Source organism: Enhydra lutris, unplaced genomic scaffold (genome assembly GCF_002288905.1).
Source record: "Enhydra lutris kenyoni isolate GAN:26980312 unplaced genomic scaffold, ASM228890v2 scaffoldscaffold17, whole genome shotgun sequence".
NCBI classification, from domain to species: domain Eukaryota; kingdom Metazoa; phylum Chordata; class Mammalia; order Carnivora; family Mustelidae; genus Enhydra; species Enhydra lutris.
The window spans coordinates 16,315,431-16,339,510 of record NW_019154101.1 but is presented as its reverse complement, the minus strand read 5'-3'; the positions used below and the strand labels follow the sequence as shown (position 1 = coordinate 16,339,510).

General features: G+C 35.5%; 1 protein-coding gene across 1 annotated transcript in view; it reads left to right on the top strand.

Moving 5' to 3' along the window:
- Nucleotides 1-24,080, top strand: part of LOC111147590 (TBC1 domain family member 32) — a 237,940-nt gene that overhangs the window by 37,318 nt on the left and 176,542 nt on the right. The window contains exons 12-15 of the mRNA XM_022503709.1: nt 3,043-3,183; nt 5,843-5,935; nt 8,329-8,471; nt 11,811-11,938. Coding sequence (XP_022359417.1) covers nt 3,043-3,183; nt 5,843-5,935; nt 8,329-8,471; nt 11,811-11,938 — 505 coding nt within the window. The remainder of the gene's footprint in view (nt 1-3,042; nt 3,184-5,842; nt 5,936-8,328; nt 8,472-11,810; nt 11,939-24,080) is intronic.

Sequence of the window (24,080 nt, the reverse complement as noted above, 5' to 3'; positions counted from 1 at the left end):
TTTATACCAGAGTATATGTCCTAGTCTGTTATATTGCAATAATATGCTGCTCATTCTTTCCTCTGGTTTATTAGTCATTTAATTATCCTTTTTATGCATTTTAGGAGGAGGAACATTTCTGTGAAATATTGTTTTATTACTGGATACCCCACCCTGTGATTCCTGTCTGCCTGTCCTCTTTCTGAGCTAAAATACCCTAGATGTTTCATAATCTGACCTTAATCACTTTATTAAATCTTAGGAATAATTAGAGTGGATCTTCTGTTATAGTCAGATTCTGCTACATACAAGTGTCTATACACTTTTGTTAATCTTTTTGAATTCTCTTTTGTCACTTCTCTAAGCAAATAGTAAGTTCTCTGAGAATATGAAGGTCTTATTTTTTTATCCTTGGGTAAATTCTTTAACTCAGCAAGAAAAATGGTCAAAGACCAATAATAAGTGGGTTTCAAAAACTAGTGTTGTGTATGTAGTAAAGGGGGAAGTACAGAAGCCAAAATTTATTCGAGGAGGAGAAGGATAAGTTTACATAAACTATCTCCTTTATAAATTTATGGGTTTTTAAAATTTCTTGATATTAAAATGTTATATATAGTTCTTTTTTTTTCTGACCACCATTCTACTAGGACATCATGGCTTTGCTCTCTTCCCTATCTAGTGAAGACTTGGCATGCTTCATGCTTTTTATTTATCTATTTTTTCTTCCTTTTTTGCTATTTCTTTCAGAATCCTTGCTCTTTCTCTTTTATTTCAGAATTTCCTGTCTGTAGTTTCTTGTCTTTAGATCAGTTCAGTCTTCCATTCTCCCTGGTCTTCAGGAAATTGAGCAGAGAGCATTTGTTATATACTTAATGGGGATATATACTTTTTTTTTTTTTTAAGATTTTATTTATTTGAGGGAGAAAGCACAGAGGGAGAGGGAGAGGGAGAGGGAGAAGCAGACTCCCCACTGAGCAGGGAGCCTGAGGTGGGGCTCAGTCCCAGGACCCTGAGATCATGACCTGAGGGGAAGGCAGATGTTTAATCAACTGAGCCACCCCGGCGTCTAGTGGGCATACATAGTTTTCTAACTATAGCAACTGTGTCCTCTTAGATACTTTTTCTTAGATATTCTTAAATATTCTTTCTTCAGTAGAAGCTTTCACCAGTCTTATTAAGGGCTCTGCTTTGCCCTGGCCCATTTTTCTCTGAGCGGCAGACTTTGCATCCTACTGTACTAAAAAAAGGGGAACTTGGCAGATACGAATTCCCCAAATTTCCTGCTTCTGAGCATACAAGTGCATGTTTGTATGCCCTTACTAATGTCCCTTTTCTTTGGATTGCACTGAAGAGGTATTCCTTTCCAGATTGATAATTTTGTTCTTGTTTCTGTTCCTATATGGCGTTCTTTGGGTTTTGTTTCTGTTTTAGAACTAGGATATTGCTTCAGTTGTTACTGTGTCTCCCTTTCTGTTGGTACTTCCCCTGCATCATCTGACCCTCCTTATTATGTACCTTTTAAATAAAGACCTGAGCCAGTTCACATGTATTTTACCTTTTTGCTTCCCTGCAGCAAAAACTCTTCTAAGTATCCCAAATACACCTAGGCCCCATTCCTTAACCTCCTATTCACTTTTCAGCAGTGGAAATGAGGCAATTTCTAGTGCTCCATGATTTTCCCATTATCACCTTCCCTCTTTCTTGTCCTAATTTTACAACCTTTGTCTCTGTTTACCCTTTCTCTCTTCTTCATGGTACCATTCTTTCTTGGATTTCCTCATTCTCGTGAGGAATCCTCATTACACTGGAAAGGCTCTTTTCTTTGTAGTATGTACTCAACAAGGGTTTTGCCCTTTTCTTCTCATCTTAGTCTATCTGTTCTCTCTTGTGGCAGCCCATTTACTTTCATGGTTTCGAATACTGTATGGTGACTCTGAAATATTTAAGTCTGCCACTTTACTGAATTCCAGATCCATATACCCATATCATAATTAGAATATCTATCTGGGTGCTCCATGGCATTTTAATATTAAAATATCAAGTATTGAAATCACTTTATTCTATATCTAGACTGGTTTCTTCCTCCTTTCTCCTTTAAAATTACTTAAATAGAATAAACATTCACTATGTATCCAGATGCTGAGGTAGGAACTTGAGAATTTTCTTATTTTCTCACAGTCCCCATGTAGTCCTGTCTAAGGCCTGTTGACTTAATTTTCTTAAATATTTATCTGTCTGCTCTTTTCTGTTCTTGTTGCTGATGCTTTCACTCATGATTTTTTTATTCTCATTTCAGACCTTTACCTTCTCCCATCTACCTTTTATGCCACTCTCAGGGTTAGTTTTTCACATGCATATTTGATTACTTTCATGCTTACAACCCTTTAATATCTTTTCAGTCGCCTCTATAATAAAATTCATTTTCCTTCTGCAGCTTAGTCCTCTGTGATCTGCCCCTGTTACCCTCTAGCCTCTTGTCTCTACCACTGGCCTCCTCAAGTTCTGGTCATACAAGACGGCCATACTCTGAATTAGAAGCCCAATATCATGCTTCTTACTGGTTTTTGACACCAGCAAATAGTTCAAGGTCTTTAATCAAAAAGGTACTCAGTAGATCTTGAATGTATGGATGAATGATATATATTAGGTGTATGTATTTTACAGATTCTAATTTCATTTGCTAACCTGGTTATAAATACCGTTTTTTATAGTATTGACTTCTAATTGGTAGAATTAAACAGTAATATTTTCTATTGCTTCCTCCCTTAACTTGAAGTTTCTCTTGATAACATAATTCTGATAATCTTATGCCATTTTAGAATGAATACTGTATGCATCTTACACTTTATTGAGTCTAAATTTTGTGGTGAATGCTTTTCCCCAGAGATTTAGGTATTATTGGATCTTAAGGAAGCTAATTAACTTTTTTTTTTTCTTGTTAACACCAGCAGAGTCTTCATTATAGACTGCAACCTTGTTTAATGTTCAGAAGGGAATGAAGATAGGTATTATCTTAAATATAATAGCATTAAAATAAATGTATTTGTTTGCTTTTCTTTTAAGGGAATAAACAGAAAACCTTCTACTACTCAGGACAAGAATTACAATATATTTATTTCATTCACTCACTATGCCTTTTAGGAAGGTTATTGATCTATACACAAGGCAGACGGCTATTTCCCATAAAGCTGAAGAATAGAAAAGGTAAGTACAATTAGGAAAAACAAATATGTTTATCTTGGTAAGGTTGTGCTATGAATTACTAAATTTTGAAGATTTTGCCTGGTCCCTTTTAGGATACATAGTGACAAACCTTTTGGTTTACTGATGGCTTATATGCCTTGAAGTATTACATTTGCTTTTATCAGTATGTACTTTCCCCCACATTCTAGTTTTTTTTATTCATCCAGCCTTTAATGCTTTTCTTATTTCTCCCTGTTTTTCAAAATCCTGGACATACTGAATGATCCATCTCTGGATTCAGAACAAGAAGACCTTGTTTAAATTCTAGTTCCCTTATAAACTGGCTGTGACTTTTGGGCAACTTACTTAACCATTGCTTGTTTTTTTTTTTTTGTTTGTTTGTTTTTTTTTTTTTTTTTTTTAATCTACAAAAATGGAATAAAATTGGTGATACTGAGCTCACACAGTTTTGTGATGATCAAAGATGAAGTTTTAGAATACTGTTACAAACTACAAAGCCCTGTACCACTTAATATATTACTATGTTACAACCCATGGGCAACTCTTATTTTTTTTAAAGATTTTATTTATTTATTTGACACAGAGAGACACAGCGAGAGAGTGAACACAAGTAGGGGGAGTAGGGGAAGGAGAAGCAGGCTTACTGCTGAGTAGGGAGCCCATTGCGGGGCTTGATCCCAGGGCTCTGGAATCACACTGGAGCCGAAGGCAGAGGCACAATGACTGAGCCACCCAGGTGCCCCTAACTCTTATTTTTAAAGTTTTCCCCATCAAACTTGAGCACACACTGTTACTTTTTTGCCTCCCTTAAAACTTCAAGGTTATACCAGGAATAGCTGGTCTAGCAGCCAGCAAACTTTTTCTTTAATGTGTCAATAGTATTTTTGGTTTTGTGGGCCACATACTGTCTCTGTTGCATATCCTGTGTTTTTGTGTATACATGTGCTCATGTGTGTAAAAGAGTTACCACAGCAGGTCTACGACTGCTATCCTTAGGAAGGCCTGCTTGCAAGGTTTCACTAGCTGGCATCTCGGAACTTGGGTTTCTCTCTCTTCCCAGAACTTATAAGAGTGGTTCACTGTGCCTACCTAAATGTTTTGTACACGTAGTGTAGTTTATACTGAATATTTGCTTTTCTCCTGGGAGTCTGGAATCCTGGTATGTGCTAGGCAGAGGGTGCTTATGTCATCAGCCTCCAGTAAAAAGCGTGAGTACTGAGTCTCTAAGAAGCTTCTTGGTAGCCAACATTTTAGATATGTTGGCACAGCTTGTTGCTGGAAGAATTAAGTGTCTTTTGTGTGACTTTTGTGCTGGGAGAGGACCCTTGGATGCTTGCAGCTGGACCTTATCTCATATGCTTTTGCTTTGTATCTTTTGTTGTGGTGTATCATAGCTGTGAGTACAACTATACGTTGAATCCTCCTAGTGAATCACTGAATTTGGGTATGGTTTGGGGGACCCTTGACACATTTTACACACCTTTAAAAGTGTAAAAACATTTTTAGCTTGTGAGCCTTAGGTAATTAGGCCATAATTGCTGTAGTTGCCAATCCTGTTATGGAGTATCTTCATTTTGAACACTTTTGTAGTGTTTCCTGGTTGTTTTACTTAAGGTTTTCTCCTAATTAATGCTGGTTGTGAGCTAAAAAAAAAAAAAAGAGAGAACCGTTTTATGTACTTCTATATCCTGTGGTCTTGTAATTCTAGGCATAATGAGCACTTAGAGAATGGACTTTCCAGAAAAGAGCTGACATTTTATAGATATTGTTGAACTTTACAGAAATAGATTAATAAATACTTGTGATGTTATTGCAAGTATTGAACTGAAGTTTATATATCTATCATCTGTAATTTAACAGTTTATGTTGACTTTTAATATCAATCTTTTGGCCTGACAAATGTCACAGATCATCTCAAAACTCTGTTTTGAGAGCTTTGTTCTACTGTATTAGTGGAAGTCAACATTTACCTCTAAGCTTCACCTGTATTTTCACTGGAATCATGATGAAAAGATTCTGTAGGAGGGATTGGTAAATTACAACCCATGGGCAAAATCTGGTACTGTTTTGTATGACTAGTGAGCTCATTACTGAAAAAAATTACAAGACTGTTTTGTGACATATGGAATAAAATTAAAATTTGGTGTGTTTAAAGTCTTATTGGAAGACCGTGGTACTTGTTCATTTGCAAGTGAACTGTGGCTCCTTTACAGCATCATAATTGAGTATTTGTAACAGAAACAGTTTGGGTATTGAGCCTAAAATATTTCCTAGGGAAAGTTTGATACCTGTTCTATAGTTCTATATAGATAAGCTGGCTGGAACAGCGTATGAAGCTGAATTTTATCATTTCTAAAAAACTCCTGGTCCTGATGAGATTCCTAGATCTTCCTGTCATAGGTTTATATGAAGTGATGGGTCCACCATAGGTGGTGAAGCTGCACGTGTATGTAGCACCTACTGCATTATTGTCCCTACCACCCTTTAACTCCCCATGTCTAATTTGTTTTCCTGGAGTCTTCTGTCTTGGGTTCCAGCTCCCTTCTCCCTAATTTTACCACAGTCTCTGAAAACTCAGGAGGATGGGAAGCTCAGTTAAATTTTTCTAAGTTGTAAGTATATACTAGAAAATAATCTTTTTCTTTTTTCCTTTTCAAAGATTTAGTATCCCTTACAGATCTTCTGGTTCTGTTCACCCAACTTATCTATTACTCACCAAGTTGTCCAAAGATGACATCAGCTGCACATTTAGGTAATTCTGCTTCTCTTTTAAATAGTGTAATAGAAGACATCTAAAAATACTTAATAGTCCATTGTCTAGACATTTTGGGTGACTGACCTAGTTGGGTAAAGAGATTTCCTAAGATGCAGTATTACTCATAACAAATTACATTGGTCCTGGAATTAATCCATGAAATTTAATTTTGTTCATTGATGTTTTAAGTTGTTCCTAATTTACTACCTTTTTATGTAGAATCAGTTTTGCTGAGAATTTTAATGTTGTTCTTAAGGTCAAGATGTTCTTAAGAAATGCTGTTAAGATAGGTTTGATTGGGGACGCCTGGGTGGCTCAGTTGGTTAAGCAGCTGCCTTCGGCTCAGGTCATGATCCCAGCATCCTGGGATCGAGTCCCACATCGGGCTCCTTGCTCATCAGGGAGCCTGCTTCTTCCTCTGCCTCTGCCTGGCATTCTGTCTGCCTGTGCTTGCTCTCTCTCCCTCTCTCTCTCTGACAAATAAATAAATAAAATCTTAAAAAAAAAAAAAGATAGGTTTGATTGATAGGTACTACTGTGTTCTTTCTTGTGTTTTCTGGGCTTTATACTTGCCTGATGTTTTGATCAGTCTGCTTGTTTTAGCTCACATCTAAAACTTCAGATCTTCTCTTATTACAGAATAAAGCAAAAACAAAAACAAACCATGATTTTCAATGTAATAACTTTTAGTCTTTAACTGTTGACTGGATAAAGAGGTTTAATATATTAACATTTAAAAGATAACTTATACTTTTTCTTTAGAGTATCAGTGAAAGTTTACAAAGTAAAACAATTTAATAACAAAATGCTCCCATAATCTATAGACTCATAGTGTTCTAAACCTGCGTGTTACCATAGGAAAGCTGGCAAAATTCTGAGAAGAATTCAAGTGAATCAAAGAAAAAAATTAGTTTGGGCCATATATATTAATGCTATATGCCTCTATCAACCGGTATGCTTTTTTTATGCAGTTATAATAGTTTATTAGTCTTAACAATGGCCCTCAAACTTCTTTCTGCCTTTACAGCATTTCCATGTATAAACCTGTAGCTTAGGTCCTCCTGAGATATGCTCCTATAACATACTGTGCTTCCTTTGTTAAAAATGTTCCTATGTGTAATTATTTGTCAGTGGACTGTTTTTTAATTTTTTTGGTGTGTGTTAGTTAATTCTGTTTATAACGCTTAGCACAGTGTCTGTCACATAGTAGGCACTCAAAAGTAGATAAAAGAATGAATGAATGAACAAATGAATGGCCATATGCTCAGCAGTAGTATCTCTCATTGTAAACAGGGTCTGGAACTGGTTGGAAAAACAGCACTTAACTTTTCTTCTCCATTTTCTTTTTGTCAAGTATTGACTTCAAGTCTTAGTGTGCATGGACTATAGAATATTATAACCTAAATTATGAATTTTAATGTTACTTTTACTATTATAGCTTACAACCTTGAGCTGCTAACTTTTGGTTCCTTACTGTCTTGTAAAATACTATTTTGTGTGTAGATTGGATCAAATAATCTGAAAATATATTGGTTTGTGATACCAAAAATATTACTTATTTTAGTGACTATTCCCTGTGTTACATGTATTTGTATTTGTGTTTTCCTGTATATATCTTAAAAGAAGGTCTTTACAATGCTCATTCATTTCACCAGTTTTATGGTGATAACAAATAGTGGTGTATTAGAAAAGGAGGTTTCACCTCTTCTGCCTTTTTAGCCATCCTTTTGGTTTGCTTTGATTTTCTACTAGGCTGGACACTTGAATACATATATATTTTTAAAGATTTACATATTTATTTGAGAAAGAGTACATTTGTGGGGGAGGGGCAGAAGGAGAGAGAGAATCTCAAGCAGACTCACCATTGAGCGTGGAGCCTGATGCAAGGTCTGTCTCACAACCCCGAGATCATGACCTGAGCAGAAATCAAGAGTCAGCTGCCTATTGACTAAGCCCCCTAGGTGCCCCAAATATATATTCTAAGAAAAAGAAAAAGCAAATACAAGTAAGTGTTTGCTGGGAGGACAAAAGTTGTAAATTTGCTTCAAATCACGTCTTCACTGTTACTCAGTGACTTAATGTGAAACAGTGAGTGATCTGTTGTTTCTCAGCATTCAGATTTTGTCGTTTACTTTTTAAAAATTAACCTGAGGATATATTGAGCTTAATTGATCTTCCCTTAGGTTTCAAGTAATAATTTGACAATACCTCATCCTTTGGGCATTGAGTTGTGTGATTTTTTTTTTTAAACTATTTAACCTTGTTGCTCTTTTTATTTGTTTATTTTTTGTTGTTGGATCTTTTTAGAACAGCAATGGCTAACTCATAAATAAGATGTATTAAGTTCTTAATGTTTAAAATTTTAATTTCTAAAAATACTTGTTTATCAGATAATTACTCTCCTGCCAGTATGGTGACTGAAGTTCTTCGGATATTGTGTGATCAAAAAGAATGTGCAATCGAATGCTTATATAATAACACTGTGATTGAGGCACTTCTTCAGCCTATTCATAATTTAATGAAAGGAACTAAGGTTGGTACTTACTAAAGAGAGTCTCTTAATTGGGTATTAGGGAATATTCAAAGGGACTTTATTTCTGAATTCGATGTATTTGAAATATTTATTATAACATCTTTCCATGTATGAATGTATTTTATGCTGACATAGATTTTTATGTACTGTTAAATATTAGTTTATGTAGTCAGTTGATTTATTTGTTATTGACAATGTGGGGGGAAATACATATACCATAATTTTTTTTCTAGTCAGGCTTAGATATGATTACAAGGATTGGAGAAGTTATTAAGGTATTTGTCTTGCAAATCTAATAAATCTTGTGAATTTTATTCTTTGTTTTAATAGCAATTTTATAGCCTTTACATTATTTTTCTGAAGTCAGCTCTGTTTTATGTGAAGAACTAGTTTTTTAGAAAAAAGAATACATATGTTCAGAATGGGGATGTTTATATCTCTTTACAGTTTGTATGGCCTGTTCTTTTATTTATTTATTTATTTAATTTTTTAACATTAATTTTTTAAATTGGCCTGTTCCTTTAATTGTATAATGTAATCCTTACGACTGATGCTAAAAGAAGTGGATTACTCAAGGTCAGACATTTAACAGTGGCAGAATTGATACCACTAGCAGCACTGCTATCTGTCCATTTCTATGACTTAAGCTTCGGGGGGAATGACTTAAGTCTTAATAGGCTAAAAATTTTGCCTTTCCATGTCTGTGTTTTGTAGTGTTTTTACTGTTTTCATCTCCTATTCCTGCCCCTCTATAGGCTGGGCAACTGTTCACCCCATCATGTAGTCATTACTCTTTGTTCATTCAGAAAACATTAAGCATTTATGTGAATGTGCTACAAAGTATGGAATTCTAGGTAATTAAGGGGCTGTAATTTTGATTTTATGGTTAGCCTTGGGAAGATAAGTAGTGAAGAACCAACAGAATTCCTAATACAGTTTAATATAATAGAATGCCATAATGTCAATAGTAACATGAAATATGAACCTTATACCAGAGTTGAGAAATATGCTCTTGGATTTTGTTTCCATGCCATTGTTTGTCTTTGCTTGCATGTATCTTTAACTTTTTATCTTCTTGTAGCTTTTTTCCTTTATCTGTAAATATGCCTGAATCTGTCTCATAGTTAGGATGAGAGAAGCTCTTGATCATCCAATGCACATCTCTGGTTACCCCCTAATATCTGATCTTTTTAATGATAAGCTTTTAATTATGGAAAACTGCCATTGTTGTCCTGGTTCCCTCTATTCTGTCATGTTTCAAAACACTGCGTTTCGATCTTACCTCCAGCACAGTATTTATGCTGCTTTCATTGCTGTTGCTTGTAACTTCCTACACCTGTAACCGGTGACCACTTTTCAGACTATTATCTACCTGATTATTAACACAATAGACAACTTCTAAAATTGTTTATATGGCTTTCCTAAATTTCTATACATTTTTCACCCTCGCTTTCTAACCATTCTTTCTCTGTCACCTATGAGGGCTCCCCCTTCCAGGTCCCTGCTGTCTTCAGTGAGTCACAACCTAGTTCACTCTTTTCTTTCAGAAGGGAGTTTTTCCTAGATGATTTCCTCCAGTTCCGAAGATTAGATGTATAGTTAACTTCTAAATTTAGATCTCTTCAGCTCCAGATTTGTTTTTAGATGTCTGCTAAACACTTTTTGAGTTACTCCATGAGCAAATCAAACTCAGTTTTCAAAACAATAGTTTTTGGTTTGTCAGGTTTTTCTTTTTCTTTTCATTTTCTTTCTTTTCTTTCCTTTTTTTTTTTTCTCTTCTCCACTTCTTCAAGCTCTCATATCTAGACTTCTTCCTCGTTTTCTTCATTCCATTTATAATTAAGCCTGGTAGACTTGTTCTCCTATGCAGCTCTAAAATCCACATATGTCTTTTAATCCCTACTGCTGCTGATTTTGTTTAAGCTCTGATAATCCCTTGCTTGGAATATTGAAATAATTTTCTTATTTTTTCCAGTCTTTCACCTCTCTGCCCTGTCCTTTGTATTGTCACTAAAGCCATCACAATGCTTTCTTGCTTGTTGCTCGCTAGATAAATGTATAGTTAAAAAGTCTGAAATTTATTAACTTTTATATTGTATCCTACCTATTTTTCCCATGTATTTCAGTTATAACAGATCATTTGCATTTTTTGATAAGATTATAATATTTCCTTATTTTTACATACTTTACCCTCACCCTGGGATGTCTTGGTTTAAGTGAAAAATTCATAGTATAATTTATTATTTTTTTCTCTGAAAATTTGTTCTGGTTCTTCATGGGAAAGTTAGGCATCTATTTCTCTATATTCCCATGAAATAAAGAAGAGATTAAGACTTATACTTTTCTCTGAAAGAACCAATTCTAATAGGAAAGGCAGACTATTAAAATACTAGATGAGGAATAGAAAGGTTTTTTAAAAAGTGAATATATGAGAGAAGGCAAGTATTCCAGGCAAAAGTTTTTTTTAAGAAAGGTATTTAATGTGAAAATAATAGACTATATAATAATGCCTAATATAATAAAGAAATATTCAGGTGAACAAGCCTGACTCATTAGTTATGCTAACCCACTGAATTGATTAGGCTGTATTGCTTGCAAAGTATAAGTACTCAGATCTCTTATAGAGAATATGTGTATTGGCAGCTGTGTAGGTATAGACAATAAATAGGCCCCAGAAAGAACAGGAACTTTAGTAGACTTAGGCTTCTAGATGGGCTCCAGCCATCTGTGGATGACTCTAGTTTTTATTATTTGCCTTATACTAATTTGCTATATACTGGCAAAGATATTTTTAGTATTTCCATTTAAAATAAAGAAATATGATTGGTTCATCCCCCATTAGATGACATCATTGGTTATGGGCCAGCCCATGGAATTGGATGTCCTTACTCAGACCTATAACTCATAATCCAACCAATTGCATGAAGGAATGGTGTTCCCTAGAAATGATGACAGTGTGTTAGAAACCATGTATAATAAAATTAAGGTAGATATTCAGGAACCAGTGAGTGGGAAGTAAAGGGCAAAGTGGATTTAGAGGAGCTACTGCATTTGTCAAACAGAATTATATATAAAACTGTAATGAGAATAGCACTTCTCTCAACTGTCTCAATAAATAATAACTGGTTTGGATAAAAAGTCTATATGTAGTTGCCTCATCAGCTGTCCTGGTAAGTGAATATGACGCATTTAATCAGACATACTTCATAGCCAATCATTAACTTTCTTTTTGTTGTAGTAATGTAACTTTGTTAGACTACACTACCACACTTAAATTTTAGTCTGTGGATTGTTAGCCTGCCATAACATTATATGATTTGTTATCTTTTTAATGTATAGGCTGCTCCAAATTGCTCTGAAACAGCTTTAATTCATATAGCTGATATTTTGGCAAGAATTGCATCTGTAGAAGAAGGACTTACCTTACTACTTTATGGAGAAAATATGAATTCCTCTGAAGAAAAAAGGTATATGTCTGTGTTTTAAGTTTTTGGAATTTTTAGCATATTTTCTCGATCTGATTCAAAGTTTCCAAAATGTCATACAATATGTTAATAATGAAAATCAGGATAACTATTCTAGATAGTTAGGTTCCTGATCAGCCACTAACAGTGTATTATATGATCACAGGTTGAAGTAGTAACCAGGATTATGGAATATGCAGGCAGAATAGGTCTTGATGTGAGCAACTTCAAAGTAAGAACAGGAGGGTTCACTCTAGATGGGAAGTTTTTGCTGCTTGAACTTTTTCAGACTTCTAAAGCCACCCACAGCTGATTCAAGTCAAACCTCACAAAGGTGCACAAAGGAAAAGCTAACTTCTCCATCTTCCTTCTCTACCCTCGCTTAGTTCTATCTCCTGGTTAGTTACCAATGGTAACATTTTGGTTATGGTTTTAGACTTTCTCTGAACTTATAATGATCTATCAAACATATATTCATAATCACAGAATTTTTGTTTCCTTTTCATAAAAATAGCATCATATACAATATTCACTTTTCTTATGTGTAACCATAAGCATCTTCCCAGATAAGTAAAAAATGAAACACTGTTTTTAATAGTTCCATAGTACTTTGATATGGCCTTACCATAATATTTTAAAACTTTTACCCTATTAATATCAGATTGTATCTAGGATTTTGCCTCCATAAATAATGCCACAATAAGTGTTTTTTTTTTTTAAAGTCTTGATTGTGATAGATTATATTAATCTTTGAATAGTAAACTCAGCATTGCATACCTAAAATAAATCCCATTTTGTTGTGGTATAAAATTCTCTTTATATATTGTTAGATTTGATTTGCTAATCTTTGTTGAGGATTTTGTGTCTATGCTCATGAGAGATATCAAACTGTATTTTTTCTAATATCATTGTTTGTTCTTGTTCTATTCTAATGCTACCCTCATAATGAGTCAGAAACAGAAAGAATGCTTTCTGTTTTCTGGAAGAGATTGTGGAGAATTGGTATAATTTCTTCTTTAAATGTCTGATAGACTTCACTAGTGAACCTATTTGGGCCTGGTGTTTTCTGTTTTGAAAGATTATTAATTGATTCAATTTTTATGTTAGATATGTGCTTATTCAGATTGTTTATTTCTTATGTGAGTTTTGGCAGATTGTGTCTTTCGAAGGATTGGTCCACTTTTCTTATTCATTAAATTTGTGGATATAGATTTTTTATAATATTCCTTTATTACCCTTTTTAATGTCCATGTGATCAATATTAGTGGCCCCTCTTTCTGTTCTGATATTAGTAATTTGTCTTCTTTTTTATTTTTAACTTAGCCAGAGGCTTATCAATTTTATTGATATTTTAAAAAGACCAACTTTTTTTCCTCTGTTTCTTCCTTGGGTTTTAGTTCTTTTCCTAATTTCCTGTGGTGGAAGACTTGATGATTGATTTTTAGATCTATCTTAACATGTACATTCAGTGCTATAAATTTTCCTCTAAGCACTGCTTTTGCCTCATCCTACAATTTTTGATAAGTTGTATTTTCATTTTCACTTCAAAATATTTTTAAACTTCTCTAAAGACTTCTTTGACCTATATATTTATGAGTCTGAGAGAGCATTATTTTTAATTTAACGTGTCTTATGGCTCTGAGTGTGGTCATTCTTGGTGAATGTTTTGTGTGAACTTGAGAAAAGTGTATATTCTGCTGTTGTTGGATGAAGTATTCTATAGATGTCAGTCATATTTAGTTGGTTAATGGTGTTTAGTTCAGCTTTCTCATGCTGAATCTGTCAATTAGTTACATTGTGTTGATCTTCAAATATATAAGTGGATTTATCTATTTCTCCTTGCAGTTCTATCAGTTTTTGGTTTGTGTATTTTGATCCTGTTGGTTGGATTATCTTTTTGGAAAAATTATCTGTTTATTATATAAAGCCCTGCTCTGATAGTTTTCCTTCCTGTGAAATGCGTGTGAAGTTAATATAGCTACTCCAGCTTTCTTTTGATTGTCAGTGTGGTGTATCTTTTTCCATTCATTTTAATTTTTGTTCTTATGTTTAAAGTAGGCTTCTGTAAGTAACATAATTAGGTCCTGTTTTTTTAATCTACTCTGATAATCTTTTAATTGATGTAATTAGATTGTTGATAGTGATTATTGATAAGGTTGGATTAATATCTACTATGTTTGTGATTGTTTTTTATTTGTTGCCCTTGCTCTTTCCTTTCTTTATGCCACTCTTTTTCTGCCTTTTGTTTCCTCCCCCAACACCCATCATATGTGTGTTTTAGTCTGTTTACATCTGGTACATTTTGTCTTAAAATAATCACACAGGACTAAAGTCTTTACATGGGTCACCATTTAATCCTCCCAGTAGCTATGGGGGGGCCCCCTTTGTTTTAATTTTAATTTAGTATAATGGGAGTGACTGTTTATTGTATTTACTGTAGATTTAATTCACTTAAAAATTATCTTTCTGCCTGCAAAAGTAACATGTACTGGCAGTGAATTTGGGAAGGAAGAAAGCAGTAATAGTAATTAAGTTGAGAGAGAGCATGGAATGAAGGTTAGGCACATGAGTCCTGGCTCTAAACCTCTTGGGTTCACATCCCAGCTTTATCACTCAGTCACCACACTTCTCTGTGACTGAGTTTTTTTCATCTGTGAATTAGAGATAATCACCACCTGCCTCATGGGGATGTGGAAATTTTAAACAAATTATCATATGTTAGGCACTAAGGGTTAGCTTTTAGTGTGCACACATGAAGGGAGTTTGTGCTGTGCATGTTTTCTTCAAGTACCTGACAAGTTTTATAGAAGGTAAGCTTTCTGAATTCCTACCTGTCTTAGGCAGGAGAAATATATTTTCGTACTTGGTTGGTAACTTGACTGGGTAGAGACTGCCTTTTTTGCCTCTAAAAGTTTCTAGGACCTGATGTTTCCTGAGAGTGTAATTTATTCTAGGAACTTTTACTTAGGAATTAGCTAGACAGTTTTATGCTGAAGACTTGCATCCTTTGGCACAGGGTTTTTTTTCTTCTATTATGTGTTTGATCATTTTTCTGCTTCTGCTTTCTCTTTCTGGTGCATCTGTGAAGGGGATGTTGAATTTCCAAGAGTGACCATCCCTTAGCTTTTCCCTTTTAATCTTTGTTTTGCACAAAAAAGCTGTTCTTGAATTTATCTTGACAACCATTTTTAATTTCTGAGGGCTCTTGGCCTTGCTTTGGTACTTTCTTCCAAACTTGTCAAATGGACAGGGTTTTCCTGCCTAGGGAGTAAGGGCCTGGTGGCTAGAGCCTATGGCCCAGTGAGGGAGGGGCCCTTTTGGTCCAGAATGCTGACTTCAGCCCCTTTGACTACCTGTCTGGATGGATACCACATGGGTGTTCTTAGCCACATCTGGCCGCCAGCTCCAGGGCTAGCCTCTCAGGCTTACCTTCTTCAGTATAGCTCTATCCAGTAGAGCTTTATGGGATAATGGAATGTTCTAGGTCTGCACTGCCAGTAAAGTTACCACTAGCCACATGTGGCTCTTAAGCACTTGAAATATGGCTAGTATGACCAAACTGAATTGTAAGGTTTATATGATTGCACTTTTAAAAAACTTTTTATAAAAGCTGTTCTAAGTGGTATGAGGTGATGGAATGTTTTGGCAACCTAATAGGTGAAAGATCTTGTTTTGACCCATACTGACCTGACTTCAGTTGAGTTTGAGCATCTCATTGCTCTTATGGAGATATGGTTATTGGCTGCTTTCATTTTATGATAGCAACGTTTCTTTCCATACCATTTCTCCGTTTGTTTTATTTTTTCATCGACCTGAAGTGTTTTATGCACACAGTAAACATATAAGGCTTAGTATCAAAAACAGTAGTTCCTTCTTTGTTCTCCAATGCAACTACTTTTGGCTGCTTTAGATGATCATTAGATAATATCCTTCTAACACTTGTTTTAATTTAAGGAATAATCCATTGATTTCTTTCTCCTTATTCCACCCAACCACCTATAGAAACACAACTGGGTCCCTCCTCCCAACTCCGTGCTGCCCATCAATAATGCAATACAGTTGAACAGTAACCTTCATTAGGGTCATACTGTATCTACCTGTAATCTTCACAGCTCAGCTGTGTGATTACTTTTTTTTTTCCACAACTTCTTATTTTCTCTGGAATTAATAATTTTCTTTAGCATATTTTTTAATTTACTTCTATTTCTTTGTTAAATCATCTATATGGTCTTTCCTATTAAATCCTTTGTATATTCAAGTACTGGACAAATTCTATTAATTTTAATTTTATTAAAAAATGTTTTTAAAACTTTCTGACTTTATTTAGGACTGGTGCTGGGAGTGCCTGGATGGCTCAGTCATTATGCGTCTGATTTTGGCTCAGGTCATGATCTCAGGATCCTGGGATCCAGCCCTGCATCAGGCTCAGTGCTCAGCAGGGAGTCTGCTTGTCCCTCTCCTCCTGTCCTGCGTCCTGCTTGTGTGTACTCTCTCTCTCTCTCAAATAAATAAAATCTTACCAAAAAAACCCAAACAAAAACAAACAAACAAAAAACTGGTGCTGTCTTGGTCTGATGGATAACTTTTATCCTGGTAACAACCTTTATATATTGCTATTTGTTCTATGGAAACTATTTGTTTCGAAACTATTTGCTATTTGTTCTATGGAATCTATTTGTTCTGTGGAAAAATGCCACTGGAATTTTGATAGGAGTTGCCTTGACTCTTTACTGTATGTCGTATTAACATTTTAATAATTTTCCAGTTTATGAGCACAGAATATCTTGCCATTTATTTGTGTCTTCAGTATGTCTTATCAGTGTTTTGTAGTTTTCAGTATACATGTTTTTACTCTGTGGTTAAATTTATTTCTAGGGTTTTTTTTTTTTTAATGTGACTTATTACCTTTTTGATTTTTCTTGTTCATTATTAGTATATAGAGGTACACAGTATTTTTGCATATTCTTTATTCTGTAGATTTAATGAATTTATTTATTCTAACAGTTTTTTTGGTGGTCTTTAGAGTTTTTAGTATGTAGTATCATGGTGCCTGTGGATAGTGATAGTTTTAATACTTTTATGATTTGGATATCTTTTATTTCTATTTCTTGTCTAATTGCTGTGGCTGAGACTTCCAATATTATATCGAATATAAATGATGAGAGTGGACATCCTACTCATCTTTCTCTGTTGAGTATGATATTTGCTGTGGGTTTGTCGTATATGGCCTTTATTATGTTGAGGTATGGTCTCTCTTCACCTGCTTAATTGATAGTTTTTATCACAAATGATGTTGAATTTTATCAGGTGCTTTTACTGCATCTAATGAGATAATCATATGATTTTTATCCTTGATTTTTTTAATATAGTATATCATGTTGATTTGTGGATGTTGAACCATCCTTGCATTCCTGGAACGAATCTCACTTGATCATGATGTATGATACTTGTAATGTATTGTTGATTTTGATTTGCTGATACTGAGAGTTTTTGCATCTATGTTCATTAGGGATATTGGCCTGTAATTTTCTTTCTTTCTTTTTTTTTTTTTTTTTTAAGATTTTATTTATTTATTTGACAGAGAGAGAGATCATAAGTAGGCAGAGTGGCAGGCAGAGAGAGAGAGAGGGAAGCAGGCTCCCCGCTGAGCAGACAGCCAATGCAGGGCTCGATCCCAGGACCCTGAGACCGTGACCTGAGCTGAAGGCAGAGGCTTTAACCCATTGAGCCACCCAGGCGCCCCTAGCCTGTAATTTTCTTTTTGTGGTGTCTTTGTCTGGTTTTGGTGTCAGGGTAGTGCTGGTTCGTAAAATGAATTTGGAAGCTTTCCTTTCTCTGCATCTTTTGGGAGGACTTTGGAAAGAATATGTATTAAATCTTTGAATGTTTGGTAGAATTCACCACTGAAAAGCCTTCTGGTCTTGGAGGTTTGTTTGGGAGGTTTTTGATACTAGTTCAGTTTTAGCAATCAGTCTGTTCATTTTTTCTATTTCATGATTCAGACTTGGGAGATTGTTTCTAGGAGTTTATCCATTTTTTTCCCTACATTGTCCAATATGTTGGTTTATAATTATTTGTAGTAGTCACTTATGATCCCATTGTATTTTTGTGGTATCATTTATAACTTACTTTATTTCTGACTATTTGAGCTCTCTTTTTCTTGTTGAGCTTAGTTAATAGCTCTTCAATTTTATTTATCTTTTCAAAGAACCAACTCTTAGCTTCGTTCATATTTTCTATCACTTTTTTAGTCTTGATTTATTTTTGATCTGATCTTTATTACTTTCTTCTAACTTTGGGCTTCATTTTTTCCCCCTAGTTCCTTTAGGTATAAAGTGAAATTATTTGATAGTTCCTATTTCTTGAGAGAGTCGAGTATTGCTATGAACTTCTTCTTAGAACCACATTTATTGTATCCCAGATTTTGGTATGTTGTATTTCTGTTTTCATTTGTCTCTAGGTATTTTTCCATCTTTGATTTCTTCTGTGACATAGTAGTTTGGTGACATGTTAATCTCCACATATTATAGTTTTTCCAGTTCCCTTTTGTAATTGATTTCTAGTTTCATACCTTTAGGGTTAGAAAAGATGCTTGATATTATTTAACTCTTACTCATGGACACTTGCTTTGTGCCCTAATGTGTTATCTGTCTTGGAGGATGTTCCATGTACACTTGAGAAGGTGTATTCTGAATTTTGGATAGAATGTTGTATGTGTGTGCACGTGTGTTTTATATACATATATATATGTATACATATACGCATGTATAGATCTGTTAAGTCCATCTGGTCAAATGCATTATTTAATCCAATTATTTCTTTACTGCTTTTCTGTCTAGATGATCTGTAATAACTGTGATGTTAAAATCCCCTACTATTATTGTATTATTGTCAGTTTCTCTTCTTTGGTCTCTTAATATTTGCTTTATATGCTTTGGTGCTTCTATGTTGGGTTCATATATTTATGTTATATCTTTGTGCTAGACTGACCCCTTTATCATTATGTAATACCCCCCGTCATTTATTGCAGACTTTGTGGTTATTGTAAGGTTCACATGTATCATCCTATGTATATAGTTATCTATTTTAAATTGATAGAAACTTAAATTTGAAAATATTCTAAAACTCTACATTTTTACTTCTCTACCATATTTTATGTTTTTGATGTCAACTTTTTTTTTAAGCACATATCCCTCTATTCTTTCTTTCTTTCTTTTTCTTCTCTTCTCTTCTCATTTCTTTTCTTTTCTTTTCTTTCCTTTCCTTTCCTTTCCTTTCCTTTCCTTTCCTTTCCTTTCCTTTCCTTTCCTTTTTCCTTTCCTTTTTCCTTTCCTTTTTCCTTTCCTTTTTCCTCTCCTTTTTCCTTTCCTCTTTCCTTTCCTTTCCTTCTTTGTTTCTGAGTAGGCTCTATGCCCAGCATGGAGCCCAGTGTGGGGCTTGAACTCACGACCCTGAGATCAAGACCTGAACTGAAATCAAGAGCCATATGCTTAACTGAGTCACCCAGGCACCCCTTGATTCAACTTTTTACAACTTGTTATTTTATGTATCCTGTAACTAATTATTGTAATTGTAATTAATTTCACTACTTTCGTGTTTTGCCTTTTTAGTAGCTTTATAAGTAACAATTCTAACTTTATCTATACCTTTCCTAGTGAGACTTTTACTTTCATATATTTTGCAATTAGTGCCATTTTCCCACCAGCTTAAAAAAGTCCCTTTAAGGTTTCTTGCAAGGCTAGTTTAGTAGTGATGAGCTCCTTTAGTTTTGCCTGTTTGGAAATCCTTTATCTTCAATTCTGAATGATAACCTTGCCCAGTAGAGTATTTTTGTTTGGAAGTTTTTTCCTTTTAGGAATTTGAGTATGCTATGTCGATTATAGCATGCCAAGTTTCTGTTGAGAAATCTACGATATCCTTATAGGGTTTCCCTTGTTCATTTATAAAACAAATAACAATTGGTTTTATTCTTGCTGCTTTTAAGATTCTCTCTTTAACTTTGAAACTTTTAATTATGTGTCTTGGTGTATCTCTCTTTGGGTTTATCTTGTTTGGAACTCTGGGTTTCCTAGACCTTGATGCCTGTTTTCTTTCCTAGGTTGGAGATGTTTTCAGTCATTATTGCTACCAATACGTTTTCTGCACCTTTTTCTCTTTTCCTTCTAGGACCCTTATAATGTGAATTTGAATTTTATTCTATTTGATGTTGTCCCATGATCCCTTAGGTTATCTTTATTTAATTTTTTTTTCTTACTATATTTTGGTGTATTTCATTGCTTTGTCTTTCAGCTTCCTGATCTATTTTCTGTTTCGTCCAGTGTTCTGTTCAACACCTCTAGTATATTTTCCAGTTCAGTTTTTGTGTTTTTTGGGTCTGTGACTTTTGCTTGGTACTTTGTTATGTGTTCTATCTCTTTATTGAGGTTCTGTGTTTATCCATTCTTCTGATTTCAGTGAGCATCTCTATGACCATTAATTTGAATTTTTTTTAATCAGGTACTTATCTCCATATCATTTTCTGAGGTTCTGTTTTTTGTTTTTTGTTTTTCTTTGTTTCTTCTGTTTCCTCATTTGGCTTGGCTCTGTTTTTTTCTATGTGTTTAGGTGAAATGCAGGCACTTTTCTCAGTCTTCGAACAGTAGCCTTGAATAGGTGATGGATCGCTTGTTCAACCTTGTCCTAGCTCTTGGTTGTCTTTCAGACCTTTGTGATTATCTCAGTTGTCTGGTTTATTATTAATATGCCCCCTTTTTGAGGGCTTTCCAAGGCCTATCCATGATCGAAGGGGATCATAGCACCCAGTTTCAGTCTGATTGAAAGCCAGACCCTCAGGCCAGCTTTGAAAGTGTGCAAATATATTTAGTCCTCTGAGGTCTCATTTGTAATCATTGCTGGTCTCCAGGTCAGATAGGGAGATTTTCCCTGAGTGTGAGTCGCAAAAATCTGAGTTCCAGGTGAATGTATATGATCTTCTCTGGGAAGTCCTATTCAGCTGTAGTGAGGCCAAAGGGGTGTGTGAGGATGATGTTTCCCTTCTTTTGTTCCCTTGGAGTGCCTCCTTAGCTTCTTGATGTGTGGGAAACCTGAAGCCTGTTCCTGAGGCTAGAGCTGTAGGCTGAGTAAATGGGCCTTTTTCACAGGAAGACTGGGATTGTTTCAGTTTGCTGTTTGTGCAGGGCCCTGGGATTGATGGCCTGCCAAGAAAAGTCTTTCCAGTTGTTATAATCTGGTGGAGCTCTGGATAGTCAGCCCTCTTGGCCATCAGGGCCGGATAATCAAAGAGTGTGGATTGTGTCCATCTGCTGGCTTGAGCAAGACAGTTAGAAGGTACAGAGAACAGGGCACACTTAGCTAGCTTTAGAAAGACAACAGGAAAATATCTTGAATGTATGTTTCCATGGGCTTCTGTAATGGAAGAGGAGAGTGCCTTGTCTGTATTCTGGCTTTAGGTTGGGAATAGGAGACTGGCCTGACAGTTCATGCTCGTGTTTCAGCTGGGAGGTTGGGGAGTACTGCAACTCTCCACCTGGACTCAGCAAGTACCACAAAAGCTCATGCCTGCTGTACCAGCAAGGTGGTGGTAGCCCTGCTAGTAGCCACGTGGAGAGTGCATCTGTGGCATCTACCATCCTCATTTGTCTCTGTCTCCTGCCCCTCTGGCCAGTGCCCCCACATTAGCGAATGAGTCTCCTTTACATACAGTCTAGGGGCCTTTCTAGACTATTGTTTCTTTGCTAGGTCTTGGAGGAGACCACAATCTCTCCGAGAGGGGAGTCTGTTTCTTTATAGCACTTTTAGACTCCCTGGTATTAGTTTTTTTGGTTTTTCAAGCCAGGTGTTCTGTGGGTTTATTTCTCTGGTGTACATCCTAAGAGTGGGGTCCCCAATGTGGGGTACCAACCTTTTTCTCCTCTGGGAGATGCATCTGTGTGGTAAGATCCCTTCTTGTTGTGTGTTGCCATGTCATGAGTGAGTGTTTTTTTGGGAGACTGTGTCTCTACTTCTCCTGTTTTGATATAGTCCTTTTATCCTTTGTTGTGAGAATCAGTTCATTTAGTTTTTAGATCTCTCTGCACAGGGAAATGATCTTATGTAGCTGTAGATTGGGTGTGTCGATGGGAGGAGGACTTTTCCTACCACTACCTTGGATCCCCCCCCAGGAGCTTGCTTTTTAAGTTTTTTACCATCTAAGAAATTTCCTCAGCTTTATTTTCTAGCCCTTAGATTCAGATTGAGATTTGCATTTCTTAAGTTATATTTTTTCTATAAGAGAACATTCTTATTCTGCTATCTTATTCTTTCTTGTTTCATGAGTTTAAATTCTCTTACAACCGTGAAGATACAAAGTTCTCATTTTTCATTTTCTTTTTTCCTTCCACGTTGATTTTTCTATTTGTTTTCTTAGCTTCAGATTTTAGATTAGACATTTCTTCAAATACTTAAAAGTCGGTAAATAGTTGTTTGAAAACTGTGTAGGAACATGGGACCTCATTACTTGTGGCCTTTGCTGTCGGGGAATCTTGTCATGGATTTGTTTGGGGAACCTCTCATATCGGCCTCTGTAGTCTTTGTTCTTGTCAGATTCTATAGAGAAGGCTCCTATAGCTAGCTGTCTACAGAGAGTAAAAGCCTAGCAGGAAAAGATGACTGAGTGGAGAAAGTGGTTTTCAAGTTTTACTATATAAGCTTTGCTTTAACCCTGTGGTACTCTCAACTGTTCTTGATCTTTGCCTACTTTCCAAAAGATACAGGGGGGTGGCTACGTGGAATGTGGAAGGGAGGCTTGTAAGACTTCTTTTTAAGTTGACTTTTAGGTGGCATCTCTTCTATTTTCAGTCCCACTTCTACCCCTAATTCCAGAGATAGTTGCTGCCACCAATTGGACTTTTTTGAGAGGTTCTGTGAAGTAAATTGTGTTGTGTTTTCTATATGGTGGCTGATCATTCAGTTTTTCCAGGTTCTGAGTTACTTATTTTTTTCTACTTTCTAGATTCCAATACATTGTTACTGTCACATCCTTTCTTTTTTCCTTGACAACTGTAAAAGCCTTCTGAAAATTCCCTTCACTTTTGCATTTTAGTATGTCAAGAGGGTATAGATGTGAACATATGTCAATCTACCATATTCAAACTGGAAGTCTTTTTTTATATAGATAACAATTCTTTTATAAATGAAGAAGACTAACTTTGTGTTTTGAGTTCTAAAGTTTCTTTTTATTGTTTATCAGTTCCCTATTTCAGTTTTTTTTTTTTTTTTGCTATATAGACATGCAGTTATGTAGTGAATTTTTCCCCAATCATTAGTATTTCTGTTTTTAATTTTTTTTTTTTGCCAATTTGAATACTTTTTATTTCTCTTTGCTGTCTGATTGCTGTTGCTAGGACTCTTTTTTTTTTAAATTTTTTATAGACATATAATATACTTTTATCCCCAGGGGTACAGGTCTGTGAATCGCCAGGTTTACACACTTCACAGCACTCACCATAGCACATACCCTCCCCAATGTCCATAACCCCACCCCCCCAACCCCCCTCCCCCCATCAACCCTCAGTTTGTTTTGTGAGATTAAGAGTCACTTATGGTTTGTCTCCCTCCCAATCCCATCTTGTTTCATTTACTCTTCTCCTACCCCCTTAACCCCCCATGTTGCATCTCCTCTCCCTCATATCAGGGAGATCATATGATAGTTGTCTTTCTCCGATTGACTTATTTCGCTAAGCATGATACCCTCTAGTTCCATCCACGTCGTCGCAAATGGCAAGATTTCATTTCTTTTGATGGCTGCATAGTATTCCATTGTGTATATATACCACATCTTCTTTATCCATTCGTCTGTTGATGGACATCTAGGTTCTTTCCATAGTTTGGCTATTGTAGACATTGCTGCTATAAACATTCGGGTGCACGTGCCCCTTTGGATCACTACGTTTGTATCTTTAGGGTAAATACCCAGCAGTGCAATTGCTGGGTCATAGGGTAGTTCTATTTTCAACATTTTGAGGAACCTCCATGCTGTTTTCCAGAGTGGTTGCACCAGCTTGCATTCCCACCAACAGTGTAGGAGGGTTCCCCTTTCTCCGCATCCTCGCCAGCATCTGTCATTTCCTGACTTGTTAATTTTAGCCATTCTGACTGGTGTGAGGTG